We start from the raw sequence: 17501 nt of genomic DNA, 5'->3' as shown, positions 1-17501 counted from the left end.
AGGAGCTCCCAGGGCGAACTAACACAGAGGAAGCACCTGAAAGCCATCATTAAAGATTTCAGAGGAAGCACCTGAAAGCCATCATTAAAGATTTACACTTTAAGTCCCAGTTTACCTTTTTTGAAGATGCAAAATGCCATCTACAGTGTGATTGTAACAAGTTGTAAAAAAAAAAAAACCCAAAAAACTCATGCTAATTACATATCATAGTAAGCACCTACATTTATTGAGCTGTCCCAGCAACTATGTGGATCAAAAAGACCTACAAATGTTACCAAGGCCCAGAAAATCTAAAGTGGACCGAGAATACAGGCGTTTTGAACAAAACAGGGTTTTGATTTGTGGCAACTTATATCAGCTGGCTAAAAAAAGTCATTTAGGGAAATAATTTTTAGCCCTGCTCTTCTCACAATGAAAAGGGGGCTAGGATAAGATCTTTCAACATCAGACGCTATCAATGAATTTTAAATCCAAACTTATAAGATTACCCAGCCCATCTTTTTTCTCATGAAGAACTCAAAATTCAATTTAAAGGGCATAATACACTTCTGCCTCTCTCATACAGCTATCAGCTTGTCTAGGGTTATCTGAAATGTTGCAGCAACTGTGGACTTCTCCCTAAAGAATCAAGATCTTGAATCTGAAGTGCTGACAAAGCCCCAGGAGGAGACCCAGCCCAAGGCTGATGGTATTTAAAAACCTGAGCCAGTACCCCTCAGCTTTCACTTTCCAATTGATCCGAACAAGCAATAAACTTAGAAAACTCCACAAACAGCCAATTAAATTCACTTTTAATGACTGGACAAAACATCTATAAAATGAAAGCTAATTTAATAATTAACCAGTTTTTAAAAAGAGAGGACAAGAGTAAAAATAAGTTAGCAGGATGGGAACTTAAAACAATTTTGCTTTCCATAAGGGCAACTTCAGGCATTGTTACAGTTGCTATGTTTCTTTTAACTGGCTCTTGGAAGGATTTAATTGAGGTATGTTAGTTGGCTCTAGCTGCCACAACAAAATATCATAGACCGGGCGGCTTGGACAACAGAAATTTGTTTACTCACAGTTCTGGAGGCTGGAAGTCCAAGATCCAGGCCCAGCAGGGTGGGTTTCTGGTGAGAGTCCTCCTGGCTTGCATACGGCTGCTTTCTGGTGTGAAAGCTCTGGCATCTGCTCAATCCGTGGCATGAAGGCTGCACTCAGAAGGCCTGGGCCATCAAAACTCACTGGTAAAAGGAAACGAGGAGAAAGCTTGGGGAGCCTGGAGGCCCTGCAGCCGCCATTGCAACCGACCTTTACCGTAATGCTGAACAGCTGTGCCTCCCAAACCCGGCTCCTCCCAGCTCAGCAAAGGGAGAACACCTGGCAAGGATGTGGTGAAGGCTTAACTGGGACCAGGTGAAGGTAATGGAAATAAGTTCAGGGAAAGATGCTGGGAGTGGTGGTTTCCAAAGGAGAGGAAGACTGAGGAGGAGGAAAGGATTCCTTCCAGTTGGAGGAGAAAAGTTGCACAGTCGTGTGTGTGGAATATTATGCAGCCATTAAAAGGATGGAACTATGGACTCATACAGCAACTTGGATCACAAGGGCATTAAGCAGAGTGAAAACAAACAAAAAAAAGCCAATCTCAAAAGGTCACATACCGTATGAGTCCACATATGTATTAACACTCTTGAAAGGACAACACTGTGGAGATGGAAAGCAGATCAGTGGTTGCCGGGGGTCAGGGGTCAGGGGTCATGGAGGCGGGGGAATGACTGTGACGGGGACCCCAAGGGAGACCTTTGTGGTGATAAGACTCTTCTGTATCCTTTTTGTCCTGGTGGTTACCCAGGCCTACACATGGGATAAAATGACACAGAACAAGACACACACACTGTACTGGTTTTGATATTGTGCTATCACCATATATGATGGAAGCATTAGGGGAAACTAGGTGAAAGGTACACAGGGCACCTCTGTACTATCTTTTCAACTTCCTGTGAATCTATATGTATGGTCTGAATGTTTGTGTCACCCCCAGAAAATCATATGTTGAAGTCTTCTAACCCCCAATGTGATGGTTATAGGAGGTGAGGCCTTTGGTGGTAATTAAGTGTAGATGAGGTTAAGAGGGTGGGGCCCCCATGATGGGATTAATGCCCTGATAAAAAGAGGGAGAGAGAGAGATCTCCCTCCAAACACATGCACCAAGAAAAGGTTTTTACTAACCTCTACCCACCACCAGTCCCTCCCATCAGGAGACTTCCACAAGCCTCTTAGATAGCCTCATCCACCAGAGGGCAGACAGCAGAAGCAAGAAGAACTACAATCCTGCAGCCTGTGGAACAAAAACCACATTCACAGAAAGATAGACAAGATGAAAAGGCAGAGGGCTATGTACCAGATGAAGGAACAAGAGAAAACCCCAGAAAAACAACTACATGAAATGGAGATAGGCAATCTTCCAGAAAAAGAATTCAGAATAATGATAGTGAAGATGACCCAGGACCTCAGAAAAAGAATGGAGGCAAAGATCAAGAAGATGCAAGAAATGGTTAACAAAGATCTAGAAGAATTAAAGAACAAATAGAGATGAACAATACAATAACTGAAAATGAAAGACACACTAGAAGGAATCAGTAGCAGAATAACTGAAGCAGAAGAACGGATACGTGACGTGAAAGACAGAATGGTGGAATTCACTGCTGCAGAACAGAATAAAGAAAAAAGAATGAAAAGAAATGAAGACAGCCTAAGAGACCTCTGGGACAACATTAAACGCAACAGCATTTGCATTATAGCGGTCCCAGAAGGAGAAGAGAGAGAGACAGGACCTGAGAAAATATTTGAAGAGATTATAGTCGAAAATTTCCCTAACATGGGAAAGGAAATAGCCACCCAAGTCCAGGAAGTGCAGAGAATCCCATACAGGATAAACCCAAGGAGAAACACACCAAGACATGTATAATCAAATTGGCAAAAATTAAAGACAGAAAAATTATTGAAAGCAGCAAGGGAAAAATGACAAATAACATACAAGGGAACTCCCATAAGGTTAACAGCTGATTTCTCAGCAGGAACTCTACAAGCCAGAAGGGAGTGGCATGATATACTTAAAGTGATGAAAGGGAAGAACCTACAACCAAGATTACTCTACCAGGCAAGGATCTCATTCAGATTCAATGGAGAAATCAAAAGCTTTACAGACAAGCAAAAGCTAAGAGAATTCAGCACCACCAAACCAGCTCTACAACAAGTGCTAAAGGAACTTCTCTAAGTGGGAAACACAAGAGAAGAAAAGGACCTACAAAAACAAACCTGTAATAATTAAGAAAATGATAATAGGAACATACATATGGATAATTACCTTAAACGTGCGTGGATTAAATGCTCCAACCAAAAGACACAGGCTCAGTGAATGGATACAAAAACAAGACCCCATATATATGCCGTCTACAAGAGACCCACTTCAGACCTAGGGACACATACAGACTGAAAGTGAGGGGATGGAAAAAGATATTCCATGCAAATGGAAATCAAAAGAAAGCTGGAGTAGCAATACTCATATCAGATAAACTAGACTTTAAAATAAAGAATGTTACAAGACACAAGGAAGGACACTACATAATTATCAAGGGATCAATCCAAGAAGAAGATATAACAATTATAAATATATATGCACCCAACATAGGAACACCTCAATACATAAGGCAACTGCTAACAGCTCTAAAAGAGGAAATCAACAGTAACACAATAATAGTGGGGGACTTTAACACCTCACTTACACCAATGGAGAGATCATCCAAACAGAAAATAAATAAGGAAACACAAGGTTTAAATGACACAATCGCAGATAGATTTAATTGATACTTATAGGACATTCCATCCAAAAACAGCAGATTACACTTTCTTCTCAAGTGCACACGGAACATTTTCCAGGATAGATCACATCTTGGGTCACAAATCAAGCCTCAGTAAATTTAAGAAAATTGAAATCATATCAACCATCTTTTCTGACCACAACACTATGAGATTAGAAATCAATTACAGGGAAAAGACCTGGAAAAAACACAAACACAAGGAGGCTAAACAATACATAACTAAATAACCAAGAGATCACTGAAGAAATCAAAGTGGAAATAAAAAAATACCTAGAGACAAATGACAATGAAAACACGATGATCCAAAACCTATGGGATGCAGCAAAAGCAGTTTAAGAGGGACGTTTATAGCTATACAAGCCTACCGCAAGAAACAAGAAAAATCTCAAACGAACAATCTAACGTTACACCCAAAGGAACTAGAGAAAGAAGAACAAACAAAACCCGAAGTTAGCAGAAGGAAAGAAATCATAAAGATCAGAGCAGAAATACATGAAACAGAAACAAAGAAAACAATAGCAAACATCAATAAAACTAAAAGCTGGTTCTTTGAGACAATAAACAAAATTGATAAACCATTAGCCAGACTCATCAAGAAAAAGAGGGAGAGGACTCAAATCAATAAAACTAGAAATGAAAAAGGAGAATTTACAACGGACACTAGAAATACAAAGCATCCGAAGAGACTACCTTCAGGCAACTCTATGCCAATAAAATGGACAACCTGAAAGAAATGGACAAATTCTTGAAAAGGTATAAACTTCCAAGACTGAACCAGGAAGAAATAGAAAATAGGAACAGACCAATCACAAGCAATGAAATTGAAACTGTGATTAAAAATCTTCCAACAGGGCTTCCCTGGTGGCACAGTGGTTGAGAGTCCGCCTGCCGATGCAGGGGACACGGGTTCGTGCCCCGGTCCGGGAAGATCCCACATGCCGCGGAGCGGCTGGGCCCGTGAGCCATGGCCGCTGAGCCTGCGCGTCCGGAGCCTGTTGCTCCGCAACGGGAGAGGCCACACCAGTGAGAGGCCCGCGTACCGCAAAAAAAAAAAAAAGTATGACTAATAAGAAAACAAATCAGTAACTAAATAAACATAAGAATAAATAAATAAAAAAAAAAGGCCATGTGAGCACTGAGCAAGAAGACGGCCATCTACAAGCTGGGGAGAGACGCCTCACCAGAAACTGACCACGTCAGCACCTAGATCCTGGACTTCTCACCCCCAGAGCCATGAGAAATAAATGTGTGCTCTGTAAGCCTCCCGGTCTCAGCCCAAGCAGACTGAGACACTCTAATTATTTCAAAGTAAAAAGCTGAAAAACAAAACTACATCTAAGGCTAACTTCCAGCAAATACGAAAAAAACAAAAAAAAAAGAGAGTCGGCTGCAGTTTCAGTGGCAGGAAGATTTGCTGTGAGAGTAGAAAGTGAATTTGGTGACTAGAGCAGAGACCGAGACAGTTAAGGATAAAGACGGTGAAGAAAAAGGACTCGCTGGTGAAAGAGGTTTTAAACCCCCGTGGAAGAGTCTGGGCTTATTCTTTCTCCTGTGAGTTAATAAAAATTCTCTGTTCTTGTCCATGAAGAAGACAGCTGTCTGTTTTCCAGGAGCTGGGCTGATAAAAATTCGTGGCCACCCGGCAATGTGCTGGTTGTGAGACTGGCTTCTAGTTGCTCCTGTGCCTCTTGTGCTCTGATTTTAATCCAACAGCCCCCACAGCCCTGAGCTCCCTTTTCTGCAAAAATCAAAGGTGATCTATCATTTCTAGAGAAACCTCCTCTAGGGAATTTTACATAATGTTCTGAAAGCCAGAAGTAACGGGTCCTCTGGAAATGCTAAGCAAAGAGTATTCAGCGGCCTCTGTAACAGCAGTGGTGTCGGTACCAGACTTCAACCTCTTTAGCCCTCAAAGGGCATGGATGCACGTAGCGCGCTGAACACATGCACATCACGAGAGGCTGTGCTCCGTCCAGAATTACAGCTGGAAAGGAAACAGTCGACAAAACGAAACGACGGCCTACCAGATGGGGGAAGAGATTTGCAAATTGTTTGACCCATGAGAGATTAATATCCAGCATGTATAAACAGCTCATACAACTTAACATCAAAAACAACAAAACAAAACCAAATAAAAAGAACCAACCCGGTTAAAAAAATGGGCAGAAGACATTTTCCAAAGAGGAAATGAGGATGGCCAACAAGCACATTCAAAGAATGTGCTAATCAAGGAACTACAAATCAAACTAATCAAGGAACTGCAGATCAAAACCACAATGAGATATCGCCTCACACCTGTCAGAATGGCCATCATCAAAAAGGACACAAATAACACATGTTGGCGAACATGGAGAAAAAGGAGCTCTAGTAGACTGTTGGTGGGAACGTAAATGGGTGAAGCCACTGTGGAAAACAGTACGGAGGTTTCTCAAAAAACGAAAAATAGAACTACCACATGAGCCAGCAGTTCCACTCCTGGGTATATATCCGAAAAAAACCAAAAACACGAATTCAAGAAGATACATGCACCCCAGTGTTCATAGCAGCACTATTTACGATAGCTAAGACATGGAAGCAACCTAAGTGTCCATCAATAGATGAATGATAAACAAGATTATATATATATTTTATATATATATATATATACACACACACACACACACGCACAATGGAATACTACTCAGCCATGCAAAAGAATGAAATTTTGCCGTTTGCAACAACATGGATGGACTTGCAGGGCATTATGCTAAGTGAAGTAAGTCAGACAGAGAAAGACAAATACTGTATGACATCATTTATATTTGGAATCTTAAAATTACAAAAAACTATTGAATATAACAAAAAAGAAGCAGAGTCACATATAAAGAACAAACTACTGATTACCAGTGGGGAGGGGGTGAGGGAGTGGGAGACACAAACTATCGGTGTAAGATAGACTCAAGGATGTATTGTACAGCACGGGGAATATGGCCAATATTTTGTAATAACTGTAAATGGAAAGTAACCTTTAAAAATCGTATAAAATTTTTTTGAAGAATTACAGCTGGGGGCTTCCCTGGTGGTGCAGTGGTTGAGAGTCCGCCTGCCAAAGCAGGGGACATGGGTTTGTGCCCCGGTCCGGGAAGATCCCACATGCCGCGGAGCGGCTGGGCCCGTGAGCCATGGCCGCTGAGCCTGCGCGTCCGGAGCCTGTGCTCCGCAACGGGAGAGGCCACAGCAGTGAGAGGCCCGCGTACTGCAAAAAGGAAAAAAAAAACAGAATTACAGCTGGGACACTGCTGTCCAGTTGACTATTGTCAAAGACACGCCCCTTTCTTCCTCATTTATTCATCCAGGATGTCCTGTCCATTTGTTTGGAAAATGATGGAAAACGAATGATCGCAAACAGAAATACCTCTCCCTTTTGTAGAAAGAGCCATCTGAAGACGGACTGAAGAGGGAGGGAGATTCCAGTGGCAGGCGCTGAGCCGGGCGAAGCGGGGGTCCATCCCCAGCAGCCCAGCACTGCTTTCTTGCCCAGACAGCCGAATAAATGTAAACAAACTCCAGCTGCATCCTGACCATTTATGTCAGAGATGTGCGTTTTCCTGTAAGTGTAAACCCCACTTCTGACAGCTTTTATGGACAAAAATCAAGTCTTTCTTTCATGAACATTTATTCCTTCGGTGCAGCCTCCCGGTGGCAGAGACGATGACCTCCCATGAGGTCAACAGGCATCTTCAGGACCAGGGTGTGGGGGGTGATTGGCTGCAGGGCAGAGAAGATAATTCACTCGTCTGTGCAAAACGGGAAAGGCTTTTGAGTCTCGAGGCTGGAGATCATACTATCTACTCATTATACATTTTATCTTAAAAAAAATTTTTTTTTAATTTCACAGGTACATATGCCAGGCCCAGGAGGCTCTCTGTCACGATCCTCTTGGAACAAATGCCGCATGTTACTGGGGAAAACTAACAGGAAACCTAGCATGTGCACACTTCTAACCTGATTCCCTGAAGCATTTAATTATAACAACACGAGGCTGGGTTTCGGCTTGTTCATGGGGCACTCGCACCTTCTCTCTAACCTTGCTTCATCAAAATATCCTTAAGAAGTGGAAGTCGAACATTTATCAGGATCATTTCAAGGCAAGGGATGGGGGGCAAGTCACTTATTCCCTCTTCTCCTGAAAGCATCAATCTGCTTTTCCCTCTCTTGACTCTTGCTGGTGTCTGAGTCTATAGGAAAGTGTGCTGTACTGTGAACTTTTCTCTAGGCTGTTCTATATGCTGAAACCAAGAGACTAACAGAAGACAGAGACTTTAAGACACGTAATCTAGAAAAAAAGTAGAAAGACAGCTTACTCATGCATTCAACAAACATTTATTGAGTGTCTGCTTTGTACATGGCACTGGGCTGGATTCTGTAAGAAACAGAAACATAAATGATATCTGCCTTCCAGAGCTTACACTACAGCAGGAAAGACAGTCTTTAAATACACACACACACACACACACACAGTGTGCTAATTTCCTTTAGTGGAAGGGAGGTGTTCTATGGACCACAGAGGAGAGCCCATCCAAAACCAGAAGTAGGAAGGGGTTGCTCATCATTTAGGCTCTACTGCTGGCTAGACCCCTGGTCTTGAACAAGTTACTTAGCTACTCTGAGCCTCGGTTTCTAAAAGCTTTCTGCTTTTAGAATCTGCCTTTAAAGTCAAGACGGTCTCGTTGAGGCCTCTAGCACAAGACCTGACTCTCAAGGGACACTGGGTGGGATGAGTGATGTAACCAACCATGTGAATATGACTTGAGGAGAGAGAGCTCACCATGGGTGGGGGTAATCAAAGAAAGCTTCACAGAGAAGAGGGGGTATAAGCTGAATCCTGACAGGTGAGTCAGGATTTAAAGAAGAAGAGGAGGAAATGGGAGTGGATGTGGGGAGAGGGAAACCCTGGCAAGATGGAAATGTCATTGGTGAAGGGCAGAGGTAGGAAAGGCAGATGCGTATGCAATGAGTAGACGTGTCCGGATGGAAGAGAAGGTCACAGTGAAATCAGAGGACGAGTGTCAGCATTGCAGAGAGCCTGGAAGACGGGCCTAGGAGTTCAGGGGATGTTAGGACTCACGGGACATAAAGACCACCTTGTCTGACCCTTCATTTTACAGGTGAGGGAACTGAGACTCAGAAAACTTGCCCCAGGCCAAGAGACTGAATGACAGTCTCATGTTATATCCACTATGCAGTGATTTTCTAATGGGGTGCTCTGGAACCCTAAGTTTCCATAGAGGGGCCTCAGTGGCCTCCATATGAAAAAGGGGAGAGGAAGCTGGGGCCATTCCAACAATTTACCACTTGGATATACTAGGTGGTCGCATGAGGTCTCACTTGGGCTTTTAGAGGAGTCTCCTAATGTAAAAAAAGAAAGAAAAAAAATCTCCACTTTGCTACAGCATGGTAGTTAATTAGTTAGTTAGTGATTATAGACTAGAGCTTTTGAAGATTCCGACTACACATAAGACTGACTCTTCTTATGAGAGGGATAAGCAAGAGGTTCATGCAATGTAGGTGCACATGGAGGTCCATTCCCGCCAGAACTTCATGAAAAATCACTGCACTTGACTTGGATTCTGTTTTCAAGACTCAGAGCCTCCATATGATACCCTGTAATAAGCAGTTATTTGACACATAAACATCTAGCTGATGTAAGAGAAGAGGTAACTACTCCAGACCCCCGGGACCCGAGACTATTCTAGGACTCTTCTACTTCCTTAAAGCCCTTGACGTGTTCTATTTAAGTTTGAAGAGTTTCCAGGTTTCTTTCCTGTGCTGGCCAACGTTCATTTTGACCTCATGGGGGAAAGTAATAGGAGAGGGGAGCGCACAAAGAGGAAATACACGTGTGATGGGTCAGAGATGATTAAAGATGATTTGAATAAAGTATTAGTGTCCAGCAGGTTTGCAGGAAGGAAGAGTGATTCCGGATACTCAGATGCCTTACAAAATACAAAGCTGATTGTCAGGGGCTAGTTTATGTCACGCCTGAAGTGAGCTTTTCTTTAGAGCAAGACTGTAATCCTAAGAAAGCAGCTTTTAAAGAAATCAAACTTGATCGATGGACAGTAAACCAAACAACAAACACATTGGTCACTTCCTTTCTGCTGTTGGCTTCTACAGACCAGGAATTAGCACACACCTCTGTGTGTGTGTGTGTATTGTTGTTGTTGTTTTAACCCACAAAACAGCCCTGTGAGGAGGATACTTCCCTCACCTTACTGATGAGAGAACTGACTCTGTAACTTGCCAGGTCCCATGAATAACAACACAGGGCAAAGCTGATTTCAACCCAGGTCTAGATAACTCAAAACATTGCACTTCTAGAGCAAAGCCCAGACTCTGGAATATTCAGTAGACTTGTTGCCGCTGGTTTGACTTGAGTCGAGAGTTTATGGTGGCTGGTAGAAAAACAAGGTTCGGAAATCAGGTGGCAAAAGCCGGGCCCTTCTCTTAGTGGAGTCAAGTGCGTGCTGTCCTGCCTCCCAGGGGCCTGGTTCATCCCTTGAGAAGTAACTGCTCCCCTTCTGCTCCCTTTCAGCTCTTCGTAAGAGAACCTGAAAAGCGCCTGGGGGTGAGGGGAGACATCCGCCAGCACCCCTTGTTTCGGGAGATCAATTGGGAAGAGCTGGAAAGGAAGGAGATTGACCCTCCGTTCAGGCCTAAGGTGGTAAGGAGCCTCCGGGGCCCTGTGGTCCTGCCAGCACAGTCCTCACATCACACCCAGGCTGCCGGGGCCTCGACTTCCCACCCACCCTCTGCAGTTCTTGGAAGAAAGTCTTCTTTAATCAGGCTGTTGGTCTGGGTGGGAGGGGGTGTTACTCACTGGCAGAATTTAACCTGTGTGATCAAATGTATTTGCGTGAAGAACGGATCACCACGTGTACATGTCTTAGACTGAACATGTATATGTGGGGATGACCCTCAGATGCCATGTGGAGCTTTGCACAGGGTGTGTCCAGGCTTCAGGGTCACAGTCCGCATGACCCAAACCTGAGCATAAACCCTGCATCCTTTGACAGGAGTTTTGGATCCATGTTTTCTGTGATATTTATGAAAGTTTCTCGGACATTTGTCATCTGTTCATATAACTACAGACCCTAATGGTAATTGGTAGGTGTTTCTTCATTTAAGAAGTAAACTGATACTTAGAAAAAGACTGGTCTCTGAATTCCCATGTATATACCCACCAGCAAGAGTCACCAACCTCCCCGAGAAAAGGCAGAACTTCCTGGGTCACCATAAAATGAAGCAAAGATGAGATGAAAAAAGTTCCGGAGATGGATGGCCCAACGTGAATGTGCTTCACGCCCCCAAACTGTACACTTAAAATGGTTAGAATGGTCATTTTTAGGTTATGTACATTTTACCACAACTTAAAGAGTAAATAGTAATTTTTTAAGGAGGACAGCAAAGTGGTGGATTTGCCATCTTTACCCATTCCTGGTGATTCTGGGAATAAGGTAGCAACGACCTGGGTAGACATGAACCATCTTCGCATGCAGGTGGCACAGGCTTGTGGATTTCAAAGCAGAGCCTTCACTCCAGAAAGTATCTTCTGTTATTAGTCGTGCCAGAAGCAGCCCTGTGCCCCCAGGGCAGGAAGAGTTACTTGTGCTCAACATTTGTCCTAAGCTCTGGAGATGTTCCAAGGGTCCTACCGGCTGGCCTCTAGCGCTCTTATTATTCGTAACAGCACCATTGCTACTACATGGGTTAATAATTTGTTTATGATATGATGAATTTTTCCAGCTCATCAGAACAACGTCATTCATGTCTCAGCTTCCATGGTAGACTGCAATGGACTCAAGATTTTCCACATAAAAATCAGACATTTCAGCTGTGCTTTCCCTATGCGACAGTTCCCAGTTCCTCCCGTAGGAAGGGATTTCCCTGACCCGTGGTCTGAGTGGCTACTTGTAGGCAGAGACCACAGACCACTGGCCTCAGCAGCTCAGGGTACCCCTTGAGGGTGGGATGGGCCTGGATCTTAGTCACACTCACGTAAGGGTGACATTTGATTATGTTGCTTTTAATCTTAGAAAGCTTTTAATCTTATTAGGTTGCTTTCAATCTTAGAAAGCTGAAGTATACACCGTACTGAACAGTATTTATAAACAGGTCTCTTTTTCTGTCATGGGCACCAGTGGACCAGGTGACCAGAAGGGAGCTCACCCCAATCTGTGTTGTCTCTGGAAGACAGTCCAAGATGTTTAATAATAAAATTAATGTGGGATTCTTTTCCCATATAGGCCATTACAGAGTATGAGTCGAGTTCTGTGTGCCACACAGTAGGTCCTTATTAGGAATCTAAAACGGAGTGGATACCTGTATGCGTATGACTGATTCACTTTGCTGTACACCTGAAACTAACGCAACGTTGTAAATCAATTATACCCCAGTAAAAATTTTAAAAATAAAAGAATAAAGTTAATGTGGGTAGGGGAACCAATGGTAGTGAAGGATATCGATCACCGGCATATATAATCTGCAAAACTCCTGCGATCCTGCGCCCCCTCTGCTCCCACCCCAACCTACCACTCCCCCGCTCCACTGTCCCCTGTAGACTAAAAAGACAGAGATCAAATTGGGGCTTACCACTTTTTCAAAGGTCGTCAGTCCTGCTTCATGTAAAGTTATTTGAATGTACACATCATGGAATTCCTGTGTACGAATTTAATTACACTACTGATAGGCTGATGAGTCAGGACCTTAGAGATGTTCAATAAAGGCCCTATACAATCATCTATCAGTATTACTTTCGCTTATTGGCAGGTGCCAACGTTTTCTTATGCAGATTAGAGCCTAGATGACAAAAGCCATGTCGTGAATGAATCATGAATTCAGTGGCTGATTTTCCTCTCTTTTTCTCCCCACCCCTTAAACGCTGGTCAAGAAATCACCGTACGACTGCAGCAATTTCGACAAAGAATTCTTGAATGAAAAGCCCCGGCTGTCATTTGCAGACAGAGCGCTGATCAACAGCATGGACCAGAACATGTTCCGGAACTTTTCCTTCATGAATCCAGGGATGGAGAAGCTGATATCCTGAACTCGCCTCTCCAGACACACGAAGGGATTTGCTTTCCCTCTGTGAACTGGTTCAAGTGACACTTCTCGGGTTCCTTTTCAACTTGGAAAAGAAAAGAAACACTCAACAATAAAGGCCGAGCTCTTTGACCTCCTCACGGACTTTGCATCTGCAGCCAACAATAAAGGCTGAGCCCTTTGACCTCCTCACCGACTTTGCATCTGTAGCAGAAACCAGCTCTGCTTCACTAATGACGATGCCCTTTGGATTCTCCCATCATCTCTCACAGCCACTCTTGAAGTTAGGTCCTTCCTTACTGTAGTTATTTACTTGAAGATGGTTCTCCGCACTGTGAAAGATTTGAAAACTTAATTCCACTCTAAGTTATGGCTCTTCACCTGGGCACCAACTGCTGATCAGTGACATACGTGTTGACTCAAGGAGCAGAGTCCAGACTTCTCAAGACTGAAAGTGCACGTTGCCTGGCGTGGCACGGGCATCCACTCGGCCGCAGACAAGTAACCACTAACCCACTTTATTCTGTTCACACCTGGGCAAGTGTCAAGGGTAGGGGGTAGGGGAAGCCCTGAATAGGTTCTTATGGGAATTCTTCGTAATAAACATGCTTGTAACTTGAGATTTACACATTCATTCATTCTGATTTAGCCATGAAATTCACAGGCAAGAGGAAAGTGGGGAGAGTTCGTGTCATCCACATGCAATGTTTACTAGACCCCTACTCTGGTTATCTTGTCAACGTAGTATTAAATTTAGAGTCCAATAAAGATAGTCATTTTACTCCTGCCAATAAAACCTTTCCATCCATCCATTTTCAGTTGATTTCAGTATCAGTGGCAGTTTCTCATCACCATCCTCACATTAGAACAGGAAAAAAAAAATGAAGTGCGTAATTCTTCTAGAGAAAAGGTAACCCATCCCTTTATTATACCATTACTGATGATTTGATGACTCCTACGTCTCTTGAGAGAGACATCCTTCAAGACAAAGACCCATGCATGCTATCTGCAGTGATCTTATTTAATAAGAATTCTAGCTATCCATGTTTAAAATATCTGTGCTGTGTGTATATTTTGATAAAATGTTGTGACTTCATGACAAAGAGGTGCATATGTAAAAATGGAATAAAAAAAAGAAAGAAAGATGCCTCTTCATAGTTTAATTCCCTCCTTGCCCCTCCCCCTGCTCCAAACTTGGTTCTGTTTTAGTTATCATCAAAATGCAGCTAGAATTAATGTTTTAAATTTTGAGAATCATTAAAAATCCCCAACAGGAGAGAAACTCAGATAACCTTTAAGTTATTAGTATTATATTCCTCCTTTCCTTCCCCACAAGATTTCTTTTTTTTTTTTTTTCCACTCACTTTCCAACATACTTTATTCCAGATTCCCTACACAGCCTTCAAAGGACCTGCAGGATGAGGTCTTTAGCCTCCTGCTCTCAACTTTGCTCAACTGGCTTCAGTCCTAGTGGTTTCCCCACCACCCTGACACAGTTCTGCCTCAGGGCCTTTGCACTTCCTGCTCCCAGTACTTGGGATGCTCTTCCCCCCACAAGCTTCTTGAAGGAGTGATCTCCAACCCCAGAACTCAGCTCTGCCCTCCAACTTCTCTCCTGACACTGCTTCCCCCAAGGACGCCCTCTTGCCAGTTCATGTGAAATGTTCTAGCTCCTCATCTACCCCTCTGCAGCTTTTTATACAAGGAAAGACCCTCTCTTTGATCTCGGCCCCTCGGATGTTCTGACACAGCCCTTTGCTCTTTCATTCCCTCCACCTTTGATTACCCACCCCCTGCTACCCCCGGCTGGCCCCTTTCCCTCCTTCCCCAAATCACCTCCAAAGTCCCCTCTTCCCTCCTTGCTTTCACTTTTCCTTGGTTTTCTCCTCCTACGCCATGCCTTCACGAACGCGCAGTGCAGACAATCTCAATCCTCATCCCCAGTTCCAGCCTCTGCCAGGCTTCACACAGGTTCCACTAACTCATCCTGTTCACTTACGATCTTTATCTCTCTTGTAGTCCCTCATTCTATTAACAGCACCATCATGGACCTGGTCATCCAGGCTCAGAACCACAGAGTCCTTGTTGACTATCCCCTCCCCCTTTCTAACCTCCCTCTTTCTCTTACCAAATTCTTATGATTCTGCCTCTGCAACTTTTCCAAACTATATACTGATCACTACTTTCTCTCCTGCTAATCGTGCCTGGATTATTTAATAGCGGATGAACCAGTGTCCCCATCTTAAGTCTCCTTCTCCATTTTAATTCACATATACAACATATAAACTGTAGAGTGGGAATAACTTTTCCTCTACCTCTTAGGTTCAGTACCTGAGGGCCTGTGAATTAAATGAACAAAATACCGATGAGCAAGAGAAGCATGCTTTTATCTACACATGCAACGTGCCTACACGGGGTGAGGCACTCAAAGGAGTGGTTAGAATTTGGGGCTTAAATAGCTAGCTTACCAGAGGAAAGAGAGGAAGAAGAAAAGCCTCCAACGCAAAGAGCAAATAGGGGTTTCAGGAGACAAGAACGTTTGTGACAACGTTTGTCCGCATAGGTATGAGTGGTCTTCCTGTCTTGTTCTCTTCAGGGCCAAAAACTGCCCCCAGATGGAGATTCATGGAAGTAGGTTTACTCTTAGCCTCCCTCCTGGGATCAGACCCACCCCAAAGAAGGAATTCACGGTGGTCCTTATTTCTCTTAAGTGTCTGCTTTTAGTTAGATAAAGAAAGCTCCAGGAAGGCCTCTCTCTGCATCTACTGAATCTCAAATATCTCTAGCTTAAAATAATTTTTACTATTTATGAAATATAAAAATATTATCTTCAGAAATCAAGGTTATTATCCCACACCCTCATGTTCAAAACGCTGTGTAATCTTCCCTGGCTGAAAACCCCATCCAGGGCGCCCCACCTTGTCCCCAGACATCCTCTCTACCATCACCTTTCATCTCTGCCTTTCACTCCCCTGTGCTCCCACTGAGCCGGATTTCTTAGCACTGCCTGTGAACCCCCATCGTTTCCTGCCTCCAGGCCTTCGGGAAGCTAGTTTTTCTGCCTCGAATGCCGCATTCCCACAAGTTCATGTCTTCCTGTCTCCCAGGATCCACTTCAAGTATCAAGACTGCCATGACATACTCCCGACTTGAGCTGATGTGTCTCACCTTGTTAAGGTCCCATCCTATTGTATTTCTCTGTCCATTTCCCAGGCACTCACCATTTTTTCATCAAGCTCTACAAGCATCTGCTTGGCCCCTCTTTCTGGACTGTACACCCCTGAGGGCAGAATCTCTGTCTGGTTTGTCTCTGTCCTTGCCACATTTCCTTGGTATATTCGGGCTCAAAATGAGTCGTTGGGCAGGTGAGGAAGTAAATGAATGCACTGTGTGGTGTCTGAATGGTGGCCCCTCCAAAGGTATGTCCACCTGGCACCTGCGAATATGACCTTACTTGGTAAATGGGTCTCAGCAGGTGTCATTAAGTTAAAGATCTAGAGGTGAGAGCATCCTAGATTTTATGGCTGGACCCTAAATCCAACATCGAGTGTCCTTACAAGAGACAACAGGGAGAAGAGAAGGCCAGGTGAAGATGGAGACAGAGGTTGGAGTGAGGCAGCCCCAAGCCCAGGAACACCTGGGGCCACAAGAAGCTGGGAGAGGCCAGGATGGGTCCTCCCCTAGAGCCTGCAGAGGGAGCGTGGTCCTGCCAACACCTTGACTTTGAACTTCTGGCCTCCAAAACTGAGAGAAAATACGTTTCTGTTGTTATCAAGTCACCCAGCTTATGGTAATTTATGACAGCAGCCTTGGGAAATTGATACACACTATTCTATGAAGCCAGCAGTGCGTTAGGAGAAGGCGGCAGTGAGCTTTGTGCTATCCTGCCCAGCCGGCCACCACACGTGCAGGCGGGCCATCCCATCCCTGCCAGGCCTTCACCTCCCTCCTCCCACGGCACAACCTCCCACCATCGCCCAGCTTCTTGTCCACGTGAATTCCCCATCGCGGTTCTTACTCTTCTCTCCATTTTTGTCCTGTCACCTCACTTCCCTCGCCTGCTTTTTCCCTCACCGGCCTTCAATATCCTCTTTGACTGCAGAGCTCAGCTTTTCCGGACACACAGGAAGAAAGCCTCTCTCCGGCGCTTCGTGACTTGGCATCCTGCCGGTGGGACATCCACACCGCGGTTTATAAACGTGTCAATGTGGTTAAAGAAAACACCCAGTGACACTTGTGAAAGCGCAGGAAGGATGACTATTCAAGGGGGACTGCAGCGACGGGTACTGCAGTAGCGGGGAGACTGCATGGGAAAGCGGGGGTTTATAGAGAAGGGACGGGGTGCGGGGTGGCGGTGAGGGGCAGGGCAGTGGAGGGAAGATTACTAAGAGGAAACAGCAGCGGGAAGGTGGATTCTTGCTGAGGCAAGCCAGGTGATCAGACCTCACCTGGGGGATGAGGAAACCAACCAGGTGCCCCGAGTGAGCGTTCTGGTTAAACTGACTTAGCAAGATTCTTGCTAAACTTGGACAATGCAGAGACAAACGCAGAAACCCT

At 44.3% G+C, this 17501-nt stretch overlaps 1 protein-coding gene across 1 annotated transcript in view; it reads left to right on the top strand.

The window, feature by feature from the left end:
• PRKCQ (protein kinase C theta) overlaps nt 1-14047 on the top strand; it is a 155957-nt gene extending 141910 nt beyond the window's left edge. The window contains exons 17-18 of the mRNA XM_082848914.1: nt 10438-10566; nt 12793-14047. Of these exons, the coding sequence (XP_082705040.1) occupies nt 10438-10566; nt 12793-12948 (285 nt within the window). The 3' untranslated portion in view covers nt 12949-14047. The remainder of the gene's footprint in view (nt 1-10437; nt 10567-12792) is intronic.
• The last annotated feature ends 3454 nt before the right edge of the window (nt 14048-17501 follow it).

This window comes from Leucopleurus acutus, assembly GCF_964270905.1.
Source record: "Leucopleurus acutus genome assembly, chromosome: 1".
Lineage (NCBI taxonomy): Eukaryota > Metazoa > Chordata > Mammalia > Artiodactyla > Delphinidae > Leucopleurus > Leucopleurus acutus.
This window is presented reverse-complemented; position numbering and strand designations above follow the sequence as displayed.